The sequence below is a fragment of the Manis javanica genome, chromosome 2, assembly GCF_040802235.1.
Source record: "Manis javanica isolate MJ-LG chromosome 2, MJ_LKY, whole genome shotgun sequence".
In the NCBI taxonomy this organism is placed as follows: Eukaryota; Metazoa; Chordata; class Mammalia; order Pholidota; family Manidae; genus Manis; species Manis javanica.
This window is the reverse complement of record NC_133157.1, coordinates 37,678,253-37,693,163: the sequence shown is the minus strand read 5'-3', so window position 1 is coordinate 37,693,163 and position 14,911 is coordinate 37,678,253. Positions and strand designations below refer to the sequence as shown.

Here is a 14,911-nt window from a genome sequence, read left to right as displayed (position 1 = left end):
ACCCAGGGCAGGTTGATAAAAACTTAACCATATGTTGTTTTCTCAAAGTTTAGCTGTTAGTCATCTCTCTGGAATTTTGAACCACATGAAACATTCAGTAAATGATTACAGAATAAACTCACAAAAGCACCAGCAAACTGTGATATGCCTAAATCGTACTTTTGCAACTCTGCTTCTGAAGGATTTTATTCATTTTTTTTTCCCTGCTGGAAATTTGCATTTCATTGGAGGAAAATTCAGCTGTATTTTCTCCATGGTTCTGCCATTCGGAAGTCCTGTGACCCCAGCTAGTCACTCACTTTATTTTCAGAGTTGCTTTCCTCTTCAAGGGAAGGCTAAGTGATCTGTAAGGCTCTTTCCAGGAGGCTCAGCATTCTCTGATTCCATCTCCTTGCCTCCTAAGCATCAGAGGTCAAGGTGTTGGGAGGTGGGGATGTGGTGAGGGGCTGGTGCCATGTGGCATATGCACCATGAAGGTGCTATTCCAAGTCACCTGCAAGTATCCTAACTGTCTCTGGTTGGGGAGGAACCCCAGCTCTGAACTGTCTTCACCTTTTTACTGAGAGCATGGTTCATTTGTTAAGTGTCCTAGATCTGCCTGCCTTTGCCTAGTATTTAGTATTTCTATTGATTTACCTTAAAAATCATGTTCAAGACTCCTCCCCCCCTCCATTCTTCTATGTACAAAATGTTCCTTGGGGATCAGGACACAAGTCACCCAGCTGGTCTTTCAGGATGGGTTAGCTTTGAAAGACACTGTTTCTCAACCAAAAAATTATCTTGATTTTCAGAATGTGATGAAGGGGTAGTAAAGGGTTTCATATACAGTACAAGTGTCTCTTTTGGACTCTTTGTGTATAAGAATTGTTTGCATGTCCTTTCTGATTCAGAGGCCAGGGATAGATGTTCACCTCTCCTAACACTCTGCATGCAAGCGTTCAGGAAGAATAAGTTCTGAATGAGCTCCAGCCTCACTGCTTAAAATATATTGTTTCCTTTTTTTTTTTTTAATTTCTTTTCTCTTTTCTCTCTTCCATTTTTCTTCTTTTTTCCTTTGTCTCCATGCAGTGTCTTCTTATTCCGTAGAATGGAAAAGGCAGCAATCCAAACATATTTCCATGTATATTAATTCTTCCCCCTTCCAAACAAGAAAAAAATATATAACAACACTCCACCCTCTCCCAAAAAAATCCACACCAACTCTGGTCATTCCTCTCTTTTATTAGTATTGAATGGGGATTAGATAAAACAAAAAAGGTAGGAACAAAGCAGAAGGAGAAGATGGGGGACAAGAACAGAAAGGAATTCAAACAATCGTATCTGTGCTTTATGTGAATTTAGAAGTAGGCAGGGCTCCCTGGCCGACAGACCCAGATCTTAGGGTAGGTGTGGAATCCGCAGGCCCTGTGGTAATTAGGACCTGAGGTTTGGGGATGGAGTACAGTTCTGGCCAAGGTAAGGCAGACCTAGGAAGTACTCACAAGGCCTAGATTCCACTTTGGATCTGCACCTTTCCCAAGATAAAGACCAGTCCCCTCACAGCCTCCTCGCGGCATGTTTGGGGCTTTCTCTTGGGATTAAGGTACTTGGAACTCCTGGCAGGGCATCTGAAACAGGAGTGACAGTGTGAGTGAGACCTTGGGAGTAGCTCTGACTTGCAGAGCCCTCCGGGCTTATACAGAGGGGTTGTTTCCCAAACCACTCTGCTGTTGCTTTCCACTCACCTGGGACTCCATAAAGTGGCTTGGGATGTGTGATGCCGGGCCCAGGCCAATGTGCTGGGTGACCAATGGAAGAAGGAAAGGCAACTCTAGTATCCACAGCTGCATCTTGTAGGATTTCTCAGGCCCGAACAAAGCCTTTGGGCTTTTTTCAAGTCTGGGGGTTGGTTGGTGACCTCCAGCCACACCACCTTCACAACAGGAGTTGTTGCACCTGGAGAGGCGAGAGGCGCCACAGGGTGGGTGGAAAGAGCCGAGTTCAAAACCCAGCTCTGCCTCTTATTAGATGTATGCTGTTAGGCAAGTTTTTCCATCTCTCTGAGCTGCTGTTTCTCAGCTGTAAAATGGGAATCAGGATGCTTTAAGTAACAGAGATGTTGCCAGAGTTAGAGAAGATGGGCTGAAGCACTGGGCATGTGCTGGTGCTTAGTAATTAGTACCTGATTCCTCCTAATTGCTGCAAGTAGAAATTGCTTCATTAATATAGTGAAACTAGACAGTTATCTACTTTCTAAGGAAAAAGGGAGGCAGATGGTAGAGCGCTTTACACAAGCCATTTTCTACATGATCCATACTGGTCATCATTCCATCCTGAAATGCCAGCTTGCTTTGTAGGGTGCCAGGAGCAGCAGGAATTGTATAAGGCCTCCAAAGTTCTGCGCAGGCCATCTGTAAGGGAAGCAAATAGACACATTTTATCTTCACTGCATCATGGCAAACCTGGGTACAACTTAGTGACCGGTTCAACCATAGACTTTGGGGTCACCTGGCCCCTGTCTCTGTGGAGACACTCTTCTGTGGATCCATTTTCCAGGCCAGCAAAACAGCAGTTTTCCTATCGCAGCTGCAAATCTGTTTGGAATGGAAGAGTGAAGTCTAGGGCAGTGGCATTGGTGACCAACCAAAGGGAGAGGAGCATTATTGCCTTTTTCAATTTACATCTTCAGAACTGTAGTCAATGGGATCATTAGTCTCATTTTATGAGCCCACAGATCTGTAAACTTCTCCTTCTGCAGACAAGCCTGCGTGTTTCTTGCTGAATGGTGTATTTACAGGCCTTTTCTTCCTAACTGGCTCCCCATGTAATGGGCATGAATAAAAAGACACTTGCATTTCTGTGGCACTTATCTTAAGTAGACTCTCCCCTCAAACACAAAAGCCGCCGTCTTCCCTCCCAAAAAGTAGTCCTTCACCTCGCCGTACATGGAGTTCCACTGTGTTTCTTCTCCCGTCCGTGACTCCCCACTCACTCAGCAGCCGTTCTCTCTAACTTTGGTCTCTTCAGCTTTTAATCCATCTACAACTTCTTTTCAATTTCCGCTGCCACCATCCACTTGTCCACTCAGGTCACTTTTCACCTCCTCCCCTTCCGGAGTCTCCTACCTGAGTTTCTTCTCTGCTCACCCTTCCATTCCTCCAGTCCAAAACATCTGCCAGGTTATGTTGGGACACAGGTCAAATAGGGGCACAGGGGTGTTCGGTTTGGCCCTGCATAGTAGTACAGAAAAATTTAGTTACCAACATTTATAAATCAAGAGAGTTCGTGTAGAAATGCAGATTGCCAGCCTCATTTGAAAAGCTGGATGATCTGTTAACTCTGGACCAGCATTCCTGCAGGCAGCCCTTGGCTGGAGCCAGTGACCTCTGCCCCCTTAGAGGTTGAGGTTGCCCGGTCCCCGTGCAGCCTGCCTCACTGCATAGGGCCCTTCCTGAACCTCAGAGGCATTTTGGTTGTGGCTCCCTCCCCCTTCCAAGCACCTCACTGCCTCCTGAATCGTCAGTTCCTCAACTGGGACTCCACGGGATCCAGCAGTGACTCCTAAGCCAAACGTGTTAGAAACGCATGGGAGATTAAAGATGGTGAATCCTTCCACTTCCCCAAGTCAATTCAGATTCAGTAGCTGAGGGGAGAGACTCAGGAATCTATTATTAACAGGAAAGATACCTGAATAATTCTAGGACATTTATAAACTTCTATGAACATGATTACACTGTGTTCTAGTGTCACTTGCCAGCCTGTCTTTAGTTTCAGTTCCAGATTTCCTACAGCATGTCAACTGGCCCAGACTGGGTCAGATACCTTGTCCCTTGCTGACGAAATAGCAGATCCCCCAGAAAGCATGTGGGACGAGGGGAAAGCAGCAGCTCCCAGGGAGGCACTGGCAGACAAGCTCACTCTTCCCTCTGCATTCACTTGTGCATGTTACAGGTGTGGCTTGTCCTCCCACATCCTGCACTGGGAGCTCCAGGAAGGCGGAGGCAGCATCTCAATCGGCTGCCTCTCCTCAGAATACCTAGCACTGGGTTTTGAACAGAGCAAATGTAGAAATACCTATTTCTTTTAAACTTTTAACTAGTTTTCAAAAAGTTATCTATGTACACATTTAAAAGTGCAAACAATATGAGAAGATACACAGTGAAAACTGAGACTTCCTCCCAGTCTCGATTTCAGGGCCCCTGCCCCTCCTAAAGCAACCAATCTTTCTTATGTCTTAATAAAGACAGGGGCTGGTCTCTGGAGGCAAGGCCCACTTGTAACTTTTTCCCCACAAACAGCAGTTTCCTGTATCATGGGGTTTATTTTTTCATTTTATAGTAATATGTTGTTCTTTCCATATCAGTCATCCCAAAAATGTTAAATATTTACTCATAAAACCCTGGATTAAGTAGAGAGATGTTACTATTTTTATCTTAAAATTAGGACTCTTGGGGGAGTGGCTTGATTAAGGATTTCTGCCCATAGAGTAGAACTTGAAAGCAAGTCTTTGGACTCCTGCCCTAGTGTGTTTTGCTCTGAATTATATAGTTAAGTTATATGAAATCACTTTATATCTGCCTGGTGGAGGCCAGGAACAGTGTCTTCCCTGTTCACTGCGTATCATTTATAAAAAGATAAATGAGAAGTCATGCCCAATGCTGCATGCAGTAGAGTCCCCTCCAAACCTGTCTGGGGAGTTTGGGCCTTTATGCCACCACCGTGAACCTTATTTTATGATTTCTTAATGTGAATACACTGTCATTACCATATGCAAAAGTCATTCAGGAAGACTTCTAGTTGACATGCTTATTTAAAATGCTGCAGAGTCTGTGACATAGAAAACAGCTGCTTTGAAGTCCTCACTTCCAAAGTTCAAGTTTTATACAGTTGCATAATGTCACCTGCTATGGACCTCTTACCTCCAGTCAAGCAAGACATGAGTCCAACTCAGAGGTCTGTTCATATATTCAAGATTTATTTTGAGCACAGCCTTCATTTCCCTTCTTCCCATATTTTATCAGTGAAAGAATGTTGAAAAGTTGTAGAACTAAGACAAAACAAGTAAGGGATTTTATGCTTTCTTGAGAGGTGAATGCTAGCTTTCACATTAACATCACAGAAATCCATTTTATTTTCTAAGGATATCATTCTTGCATTCATTTATACCCCATCTTCCCCCTACTTTGAGAAGATAAGTGATTTCTTAAAGTGAATGCATACCATAATTGTTGAAGAAGCCAAACACTCACCAGAATAAATGAGGTCAAGAAAACAAATTAGGTGTTTTCTTTCCTTTTCAGACACACGTGACCATCAGGGACCATGAACAACCCATTTGCACACCTTGCTGAGCCTTTGGATCCTGCACAACCAGAAAAGAAATTCTTCAATTTGAATAAATTGGAGGATACAAGATATGGTGGGCATATGACTCTATGATGTAACTGATCTGACAGCAATTGGAATCTCATTTGCATGATAATAACACTAATTAGTTAGCCTTTATAGAGCTGGAAGAGTAGCAGAGAATTGCTAAGTGATCTTAGATTAAACATACAAACACACACCTAAACACACATGTTCTTAAACTGACATTTTTAAGTGTATAATAATGATTATATACATGTAACATTTATATATCACCCTACAGTATGTAGAGTGTTGGTATATATTCATTATATCACTTAATCTGGAGAACAGTCCTACGAGGTCATGTTGTAAAGTATAAGAAGACCCAGAGAGGATCAAGGATGTGATCAAATAAATAACTACTATGTGGGTAGCAGAAGAGGGCAGAAACACAAATCTTTTTATTCCAAATCCTGTGCTTTTCTACCTTTGTACTCGTCTTTTCCAGATAATACTGGTGAATATTTTCATTTATCAGGATAGAACATGGCTTTTATAAATAAACAAAATAGTTTTCTTATGAATTACCATTGTTTTATCCTAAAAACCATAGTTACCAATGGCCACACTATGTGGTACTTAGGGTTTCGCTTCCAAAGGAAAATGTACATGACTATACTTTGGTCTTAATTACAGTAATTATAAAGGGGTATTTTCTCATTTTTTAAACAATAGTTCTCATAAGAAATATTACTGTGTGTGTGTATTACTTGCTAACATAATATTGTAAATATCTAGACTAATTTGTTTCATAATAACTTACGGGAAACCCTGTTATTGGAATCTAAGTCAAGGCAACCACTTACAAACATATATATACACCGTTTATAAATAGCTGTAATATTTTGCCTAGTCTGGATATTTTCTATATATTTTCAGTGGATATATCTAGCAAATGAATGTCTCTGAAACCTATTCAATATCCTTATATTTTAAACTGCTGAAATCAGTTTAAATTTACCCTCTTTTCCTGTTGGAAGAATAGTTTGACACCTCATATCAAGCTTATATAGAGGTTGGCTTTACAGAGCTCTTCTAATAAGGTGTCTCTTGATTTTTGTTTTGTTACACTTCTCCTTTTCTCCTAGAACGCTTACCATTTTCTATCAGAGTTCTTCTGGAGGCAGCCATTCGGAACTGTGATCAATTTTTGGTGAAGAAAAATGACATTGAAAATATCCTGAATTGGAATGTCATGCAGCATAAGAACATAGAGGTGCCATTTAAGCCTGCCCGGGTCATCCTGCAGGACTTTACGTGAGCCAACTGTCACTTCACTCTCTTCAGTGCTTCCCTTGTCAGCCTTTCAAGAAAGCTTTAAACACAAAAACAACAATAAGAAAACCCACAGTGACTGTATAATTTATCACTCAATATCCACACACTTTTGAAAATAAAAAGGAGCTGTTATTCTGGGCAGCAAGTAGTTGTCTCAGGCAAACTGGGACATGTGGTCGCTCCACCTTTTCCAGTGGCAGAAGTCACTATCTTTGGTCTTGAAGGTCCAGGTCTCAAGCATCCTCGCAGAAGATGGCAGAAATAGCATGGAGCAGGGCTATCTCGGGATCTTTTCTCCCCAGGCCTGTCCACAAGGAGCCAGGTGTCAGGCAGCTTTCCTAAAAACACTGATGTGCTGTCCCCTCAAGGGGGATAGGTGTCCCAGGACCTGGCCTGTTGCTGTTGAGCCTGAGCTCCCATCCTGCTCTTTCCAGGAATGTTGCTCCCTGCCACAGCCTCTCTTTTTTTTTTGAGAGGGCATCTCTCATATTTATTGATCAAATGGTTGTTAACAACAATAAAATTCTGCATAGGGGACTCAATGCACAATCATCAATCAACCCCAAGCCTAATTCTCAATAGTCTCCAATCTTCTGAAGCATAACGAACAAGTTCTTACATGGTGAACAAGTTCTTACATAGTGAATAAGTTCTTACATGGTGAACAGTGCAAGGGCAGTCATCAGAGAAACTTTCAGTTTTGATCACGCATCATGAACTACAAACAATCAAGTCAGATATGATTATTTGATTTTTATACTTGATTTATATGTGAATCCCACATTTTTCCCTAATTATTATTTTTATTTTTTTTTAATAAAATGCCACAGCCTCTTTTTTGAGACACTACTTTTCCATTTTTGAATGATGTTATTTTATTCCTTTTAGAGACCAGATTTCATTTCTCTAGAGGAAGATCACCCAAATTTTATGCTCTAATATAATAAAAAGGATTCACCTAATGTGAATTTGGTTCTTAGCCTACTTTTCTGGATTACATCCATTCCTTTCAACTTGATATGAAGTTGAAATTGTGATCCATATGTCTTCTTCAGGTCTTTCTCAGTCCACCATGTGAATGGAAACAGTCATGGCAATGAAAGTGCCAGTTTTCCCATCATTTCCCTATTTAGACCTTATTTGTTGTTAACTTTAATGCAGTGATAAAAGTGCATATAAAGATACTACTCAGGCATGGCATTTACTACCCATGTAATTTCTGCTTAGGAAATGGGTTTAGAAACTTCTGGAACATTTTTTAAGTCATCTATTGTTAGCTCCACTGATGAGAGAGTCCCACTGACAGTATTATCAATGGAGGCAAAAGTTGAAATCCAATTACACATTTAACAGATTTATTTTCTGCTTACTTCTCTCTTTCCTTAGGGGTGTACCAGCTGTGGTTGACTTTGCTGCAATGCGTGATGCTGTGAAAAAGTTAGGAGGAGATCCAGAGAAAATAAACCCTATATGTCCTGCTGATCTTGTAATTGATCATTCCATCCAGGTTGATTTCAACAGAAGGTAAGAGATTAAGAGGATACTTGAGTTGTCTGCTTTGTGCAAAATCTTGGAGTGCCAGTCCTTTTTGTGTATGTATGTCATTAAATAAAAGAAGAGATCTTTAACAGGTATAATCAAGAGAGCTCAAACTTAACATAAATTTTCCATTGAAGAATTTTTTTGTGTGTGAGGGGTGAATTTAAAAAGTTTTCCTATTTATTTCTTGGGTGGGAGCAGCCAGTGTTTAAATCCAGTTTGAAGTGTGTGTAAAAAACATACACATAAATTTCTGCCATGAGTGTGCAGTACAAGTATGCACTCGACTTTAAACGAGTTTGGGTTTTTTTTAACCAGTGGAGATTCCTTTTTAGATCCCAAGTAACTATTTCATATCTGGCTGTCTCTGCTTCTCCATATGGGTTTCTATATGCTTATCCCTTTCTTTTTCTTTTTTTATTCTTACATTGTTTGGAATATCTGCTTCTTGCTTCCTACTAAACTCCTACCAATAACCCTAAAATAACATGGCAGTTGACAATAAGAATTTATTTCTTACACATCTGTAAACTGGTTGGGAAGTCAGTGACTTACGCTGAGTGCAGTTAGGCAGCTCTGCTTCATCCAGCTCTGGCTGGGCCGACTGCTTACACAGCACTGCACTTCTGCAGCACAGCTGGGACAGCTCCATTCCATGTGTGTTTCGTTGCGGGCCTGGCTATCTGGTGATCACAGAGGCTCAAGAGGAAAAGTGGGAACCCACAATATCTCGAGGCCTAGATCAAGACTGGCATAGGGTCACTTCTATTCATGTGACATTAATCAAAGTACGTCAAGCCCAAAGTCATTTCATCTTCTGCAGAATAGCTGTAAGATTATACAACAAGGGTTTGAATACAGGGAGGGCAACCAGGTATGGCTACAAGGATGGTATCTTAACCTAGATAACTAAATAAAATTATTATCAGTTATCAGTGGGAAAAGAAAGATTATGCATACAATGCTGGGAAAATTATTTGGCAAAGAAAGCAGTTCACATGAATTAAAGCATTAATATTTAAAAATCAAATCATCAAAAAATTTAGAAGAAAATTTAAGTATATATGTGTCAAGTGTTTTGATGACCTTTATAAATTTAACAATGAATGCCAAAAAGGGAAAAAAAATCTATAGATTTAATGACTTCAAAGTTAACAGAAAATTAGTTGAAAAACATTTGCAACAAATATGACCAAAGGGTTGCTATCCTTAATATAAAGACTGTGTATGATCCATTTTTATAAACAGTAAAACCAGGTAGATAAATGGGCAAAGGAAAGTAGACATTCACAATAAAAGGAAATGCAAATGGTAAACAGTTGATAAAGCTTTTTCAACCTTACAAATAATAAAAAACTAAATTTAATTCTTGAGATACCATTTTCTCATATAGTTAAGATTAGAAAAGTAACATTATTAATTATAAAGGTTTCATGAGAGAAACACTTTTATACACTACAAATTAGAAATGATAAAAGCAATACTTAGTAAGTTCCTCAAAAATTGCCATATCCTTTGTCCTGGAAATTTCAATTCTAAGCATACCCTTCATAGATACCTGAAATTTATAATGACATACAGCTTAATGACTAAATGGCATTCATCAAAGTATTATTTATAATAATGAAAACCTAGATGCATTATAGATGTCCAACAAAGGCAAATGATTTATTAAATTATGGTACATCTTTAAAGTGAATTATTAGGTAATCTTTAAATATTTAAAATGTGCTTAATAACACTTGAAACATACTCATGTCTTAGTTCAATGAACCACATATAAATTGCATGTACAGAGTGAGCTCAGCTAGATGAAAAGATAAGCAGAGATTAAAAGTTGAGAAAGAGATACTAAGCTGCTAAGCAACTATCTTTAGGATTATAACTGTTCTCCATTTTTACAATAAGAAGCTATTAGTTTAAAAATAAAAACTCATCTAAGAATATGAGACAAACCATTCAGAGGGGAAAAAAACCCAAACCTTTTATTTGCTTCCCTGGGGATTTAAGTTGGTTCCATAGCCTCAAGAGAAATGTAGAAACTGGTCATTCTCAAATTAAAATTAATGTTGCCAAAATCCAACCCAGATAAATTCAGGATAAAGACAAATCTTTGTGCCCTGAAGTGACAGTTCTTGGAACCAAAAGACTGGATACTTGCTAGCTCTTCCCTTTCATTTGGACTGTAAACCTATCAGGCAACTTGTCTTTTTTTCTTCTTTAAATCACAAGGGCTCAATGTAATGTTTTGGTTTCAAAGGGAAGAGTTAAAAATATATACACAAAATGTTATCCTATTTGCAGATGAGGATATTTCCTAAATTCCCACTTCAGAAGTTATAAGGTATAAAAGGAGACTCTCTTTGGTATTGATTATTTACCTTCATTTTGCGGGCCTAGAAAATGAAAATATTGGTGGAGACAGAATTATAATTGTTTTAATGTCTAAAGTCTTTTGACTAAAATTCAAAGAGTTCCTGACTATTAAGCAGTTAATGAATCTAGATGATCACCAAATTCACTGTGATTTTTTTTTCCTCCTTAAACCTGGATATCCATCAACTCTGGTTTCTATTTTTTAAGGATTTTGTTCATTTATACTGTAGTACTGAAAACATTATTGTGAAAACAGCAAAGTCCAGAGGTGAAATGAACTCTGATCCAAATTGATTTCTAGCAAATGCTTTTTTTTCTTCCTTTTTTCTTTTTGTATTTAAAGAGAACATTTCTATTGGAAGTGTTTTCATTGATGGTGTTTGTTTTTATTTCTCAAGTTTGGTTTTGCAATTTGACCTCTTAGTCTCTTTCTTCATTTTTTTGTAAGGAATTAAGTGTGATGTCTCAATCTTTGTGTCCTGTGGGCTTATTTTCTAGCTATTCCCAAAAATGAACTAGAAAAACTGAGTAAGAGGTGGTAGGATGGTAAGTTTTTTCAGTGAAGTATTTCTAAGCTCATTGCCCAGTTTAAATAAAATTGGCCTCACAATGTCTTTAGGAATTAAGGATTATTACTAACACATTATTAACTGACACATTGTTGTAATATTTAACAAAGTTATCCTAGAAATAGCCTTTTTAAAAATCCCCCCAAAAATGCCATAACAATTCCTGACCAGATTTCATTGAGTGTGAAAACTGTCTCCTCTGTAAATATTGTTTGTGAATTTCTGGAGTACTGTTAAATGTAGTACTCAGAAACTTTGATGTGCATTCAAATCTGAATTCAAATTAATGTAACTAGGGAAACATTTCCTCTTTAGATTGTGAGGCCAGTCACATTCAGAAACCTTACTAAAAACTCACCAGATTGGTGAATTTAGGAAGGTTCTGAGTGGTGGAAAAATCCAAATTCTAGGTCTGTTTATTCATTTCAATAATTAGAGCTAAGTTAATTGAGCAAAGGTTAGCACACAAGGTGTTTTGGTTTAATGAGTAAATCGTTTTTTTTTTACCTGGAATTAACATATCTTAAAACAGCCTAAACGTTTCTGGCTTCTGCTGTGAATATGTTCTTTACATCAAACTGATGTCCCCAGCATTCTCTGGGGTAAGTGTTCCCCTTCCAACCCTGCTCTGCTGTGAGAAGCTCTAACATCCTTCTGGTGCTGAAGGCAAAAGGACAAGGGATAATGACGGGGAGCCCACAGAGCTCAGAGTACAGCAGAGATGGGGGCACCTGAGGCAGGGCCACATATGATCAAGAATAATGTTCCAAGATGACTTCTTTTTTTTTTTCCTAATTAAATCCCTCTAACAGGCCTGCTGTGTGCCAGTATTTATTCAAGAAACAGGTTAGTTTAGAAGAAGAGAGAGATTAGAGAATATACAACTTTAATGCAGCTGTTAAGTGTAGTAACCAGAGGAGGCAAATCATCTGGACGGGGGGCATAAGGAGGGCTCTTCCAGGAGTATCACTTGATCTGGATCCTGAAGGGTGTTTACCAAAGACAGAAGAGCTGGAAAAAGCATTTTTCACAGAAAGAACAGAGTGTGTAGAGAGATCTGAGGAAAGAGGTTTGGGAGGGGTATGAGGGCTACAGTGAAGATGAAGTTTAAGAAAGTTTTGGCTGGAAGATAGGAGGGCTTATACAGGAAGGCTGATTGAAGGACTTTGTTTTTTATGACAAGGGATTTCTACTTCATTTAGAAATTGTGAAGCCAGTGGCAGATGCAAGATGGACCATGATTTATATTTTATATTCTGGTGACGGTACAAAAGGGATGTTGACTAGCCTGACAGAGAAACCAGTTAGGGGGCTATTTCTGGAATAAGTACGTTGATAGCAGTAGGTACTCGGTGGGAGAAGAGGTCACTGAATGAAATGTGATCAGATGGGACGAGGACAAGACTTAGGAAAGAAGGTCGTGCGTTAGGGTTTGACCTGTTGAGCTGCTGGTGCCTGAGGTATTCCCCATTCAGATGCCCAGGTCCACTGGGAATATGAACCTGACCTGAAGAGACAGGTGGATTTGGAGCAATGGAGCCCTTAGTGTACTAGTGAGAAGGTAGACCTGGAAGAATAGGGGCACCTGGTCCAAGGGCCCAGAGGGTCTGCTGATGCAGGGTCGGCAATGGTGTCCTGCCTTGGTCCTTGGTACCAAGGTCTCTGTTTCTTCCTTTTGCTTTTCTTTAACACACAGACAGACATTCATTCTTTATGTCAGGGATCAGCAATCTTTTTCTATAAGGGACCAATAATAAATAGGCTTTGCTGGCTACATATTCTCTCTATTCACATATTCTCCTTTCTTTTCAACCTATAAAATGTAAAAATTATTTTTTGCTTGAGGATCAAACATACAGGTATTAGGCCAGATTTGCCCATGGGCTATAGTTTGTGGACTCCTCTAAGGCACTCTCTGGGATTGATTCCATTAAAGCAGCTGACACTTAACCTTGAGAATATTCACTTCAAGAGAAGAAGAGAAAAATCAGCATAGTAACTGAAATGTGTGTTGCTGTTGTTGTTTTGTAGAGTAAAAAAAGTACTTCCTGTCTCTTTCTTCTCGAGAGGTGCCTACTGATTTTTACCTGGCTGACTACCCCCATTCCTTCAGACTACATTGATGTCATTCCTCTTCTGGAAGGCATTCCTGACCCCCATTCGAGTCTGTAGCCCTTTCTGGGTGCTCCTATGGCACCCTGTATGTCCGAGTCATGACCTTGACAGTCTTGGCTCTTCCAGCTGCCTGGCTACTACTCTGTATAGTCTTCAGGTTTGGTCCACCAAGTGGGCACTGCTCATGGTGCTTCTGCACCGCACTCCCAACATATGGCCCAGGTGGGTTCTGTAGATCATTAGTACATGTAGGTACCTGGAGGATGAGAAGTACAGTGTTTAGGTAGAGGCCTGGGGCCATCAGTCCTGGGGTCAAATGACAGCTCTGTAACTGACAAGCATCCCACCTTGACAAGTTATCTAACCATTGTTACGATGATTGAAGGAGTTCAGGCATGTAAAGCATTTAAAGCCTCTGACATAATCTTGCCCTTTAGCTCCTTCTGTTATTACTGTGGTGGTGGTGATTACAGTTCCGTAACTCTACTGCAGGGATGCAGCGTGGATTTAGAGCACCAACAGTGGAGTCAGACTGCCTGGGCTTCACTTGCAGTTCATTTACTAGCTCTGTGGTCCTGAGCAACTTTCTTAATCTCTCTGTGTCTCAGTTTCCTCTTTTGAAAAATGTGGGTGTTAATGATATCTAATCAAAGGGTTATTATGAAGACTAGATGAGAAAATAAATGTAAAGCATTTAGAATAGTGGCTGCTTCCTAGTAATGACAGTAAGTGTTAACTATTAATTTGGAGTCTGATTTGGATCTTAGTTATTAATTTTACTATCTTTTCCTATGTTTTCTCAATCCATGATATATAATTTAGGAGTATCTTTTTGTGCCCAACCTACAAAGTTGTGACTATGACTTATTCTACCTCAACTCAAAACAATGAAGCTTGATTACAAAAATCCTGGACAAACTTCTCGATGCCCTGGCTTGCCTGTGTCATTCCTGAGGGACTGAATGACTTTGGGTAAACCTCAGAATATAATCTATGCTTTGTAGATGTTCTTAGGTGGCACTGTTATCATAAACCTCTGTCTGAGAAGTAAGAGATTGTGATTCTATAAGTGCTGTTACTTCCTGGCATCACTGGTTCCCTGTCTGCCAACACAAACAGATGAAAGTGGCAGCCCAGACGTGGCTCAGCGCAGAGAGCTGTTATAGCAAGGTCAAGGATGAGAAAGGAGGACAGAAACAAGGGTTCATTAAATATCTAAACTGTTCTTGTCATCTAAATATCTCAAGTCTGTTCCTAAGAATCAGACTTTATGATTGGTTTAGTTTTATCTTGAATTCATGCAATTGGTTCTACTCACATGTTTAAAGACATTGGAATCACCTGAACAAAATAAACATTATCCTTTTTAAAAAGCTTTTGCTACCTACCTCCCCTTTCCCATGTGAATGAATGCATCAGTACTGTCCAGCAAGCCTGCAGGTGAAACTGCCATGTTATTCATCACCAACAGATTTGACCAGTAATAATATTTTAAGCCTTAAAACTTATACATGTAGTTTTTCTCTCTGACAGGGCAGACAGTTTACAGAAGAATCAAGACCTGGAATTTGAAAGAAATAGAGAACGATTTGAATTTCTAAAGGTATGGGCAGAGTTTGGTTCCACTGCTTGGCTTTTTGCACACG

At 39.6% G+C, this 14,911-nt stretch overlaps 1 protein-coding gene and 1 long non-coding RNA gene across 9 annotated transcripts in view; one reads left to right on the top strand and one right to left on the bottom strand.

The window, feature by feature from the left end:
- The window catches only part of ACO1 (aconitase 1), a 53,516-nt gene that overhangs the window by 12,335 nt on the left and 26,270 nt on the right, over positions 1–14,911 (top strand). For all 8 annotated transcript variants that reach the window (XM_073228401.1, XM_073228398.1, XM_073228403.1 and 5 more), the window contains 4 exons: positions 5,280–5,398; positions 6,477–6,645; positions 8,053–8,190; positions 14,799–14,868. In XM_073228401.1, coding sequence (XP_073084502.1) covers positions 5,302–5,398; positions 6,477–6,645; positions 8,053–8,190; positions 14,799–14,868 — 474 coding nt within the window. In that variant the 5' untranslated portion in view covers positions 5,280–5,301. The remainder of the gene's footprint in view (positions 1–5,279; positions 5,399–6,476; positions 6,646–8,052; positions 8,191–14,798; positions 14,869–14,911) is intronic.
- LOC108400843 (uncharacterized) overlaps positions 1,202–14,911 on the bottom strand; it is a 40,212-nt gene continuing 26,502 nt past the window's right edge. Inside the window, exons 5-9 of the long non-coding RNA XR_012127673.1 lie at positions 8,761–14,826; positions 6,486–6,703; positions 5,229–5,341; positions 1,725–5,026; positions 1,202–1,607 (exon numbers count right to left, since the gene is read on the bottom strand). This is a non-coding gene — a long non-coding RNA (uncharacterized lncRNA). The remainder of the gene's footprint in view (positions 1,608–1,724; positions 5,027–5,228; positions 5,342–6,485; positions 6,704–8,760; positions 14,827–14,911) is intronic.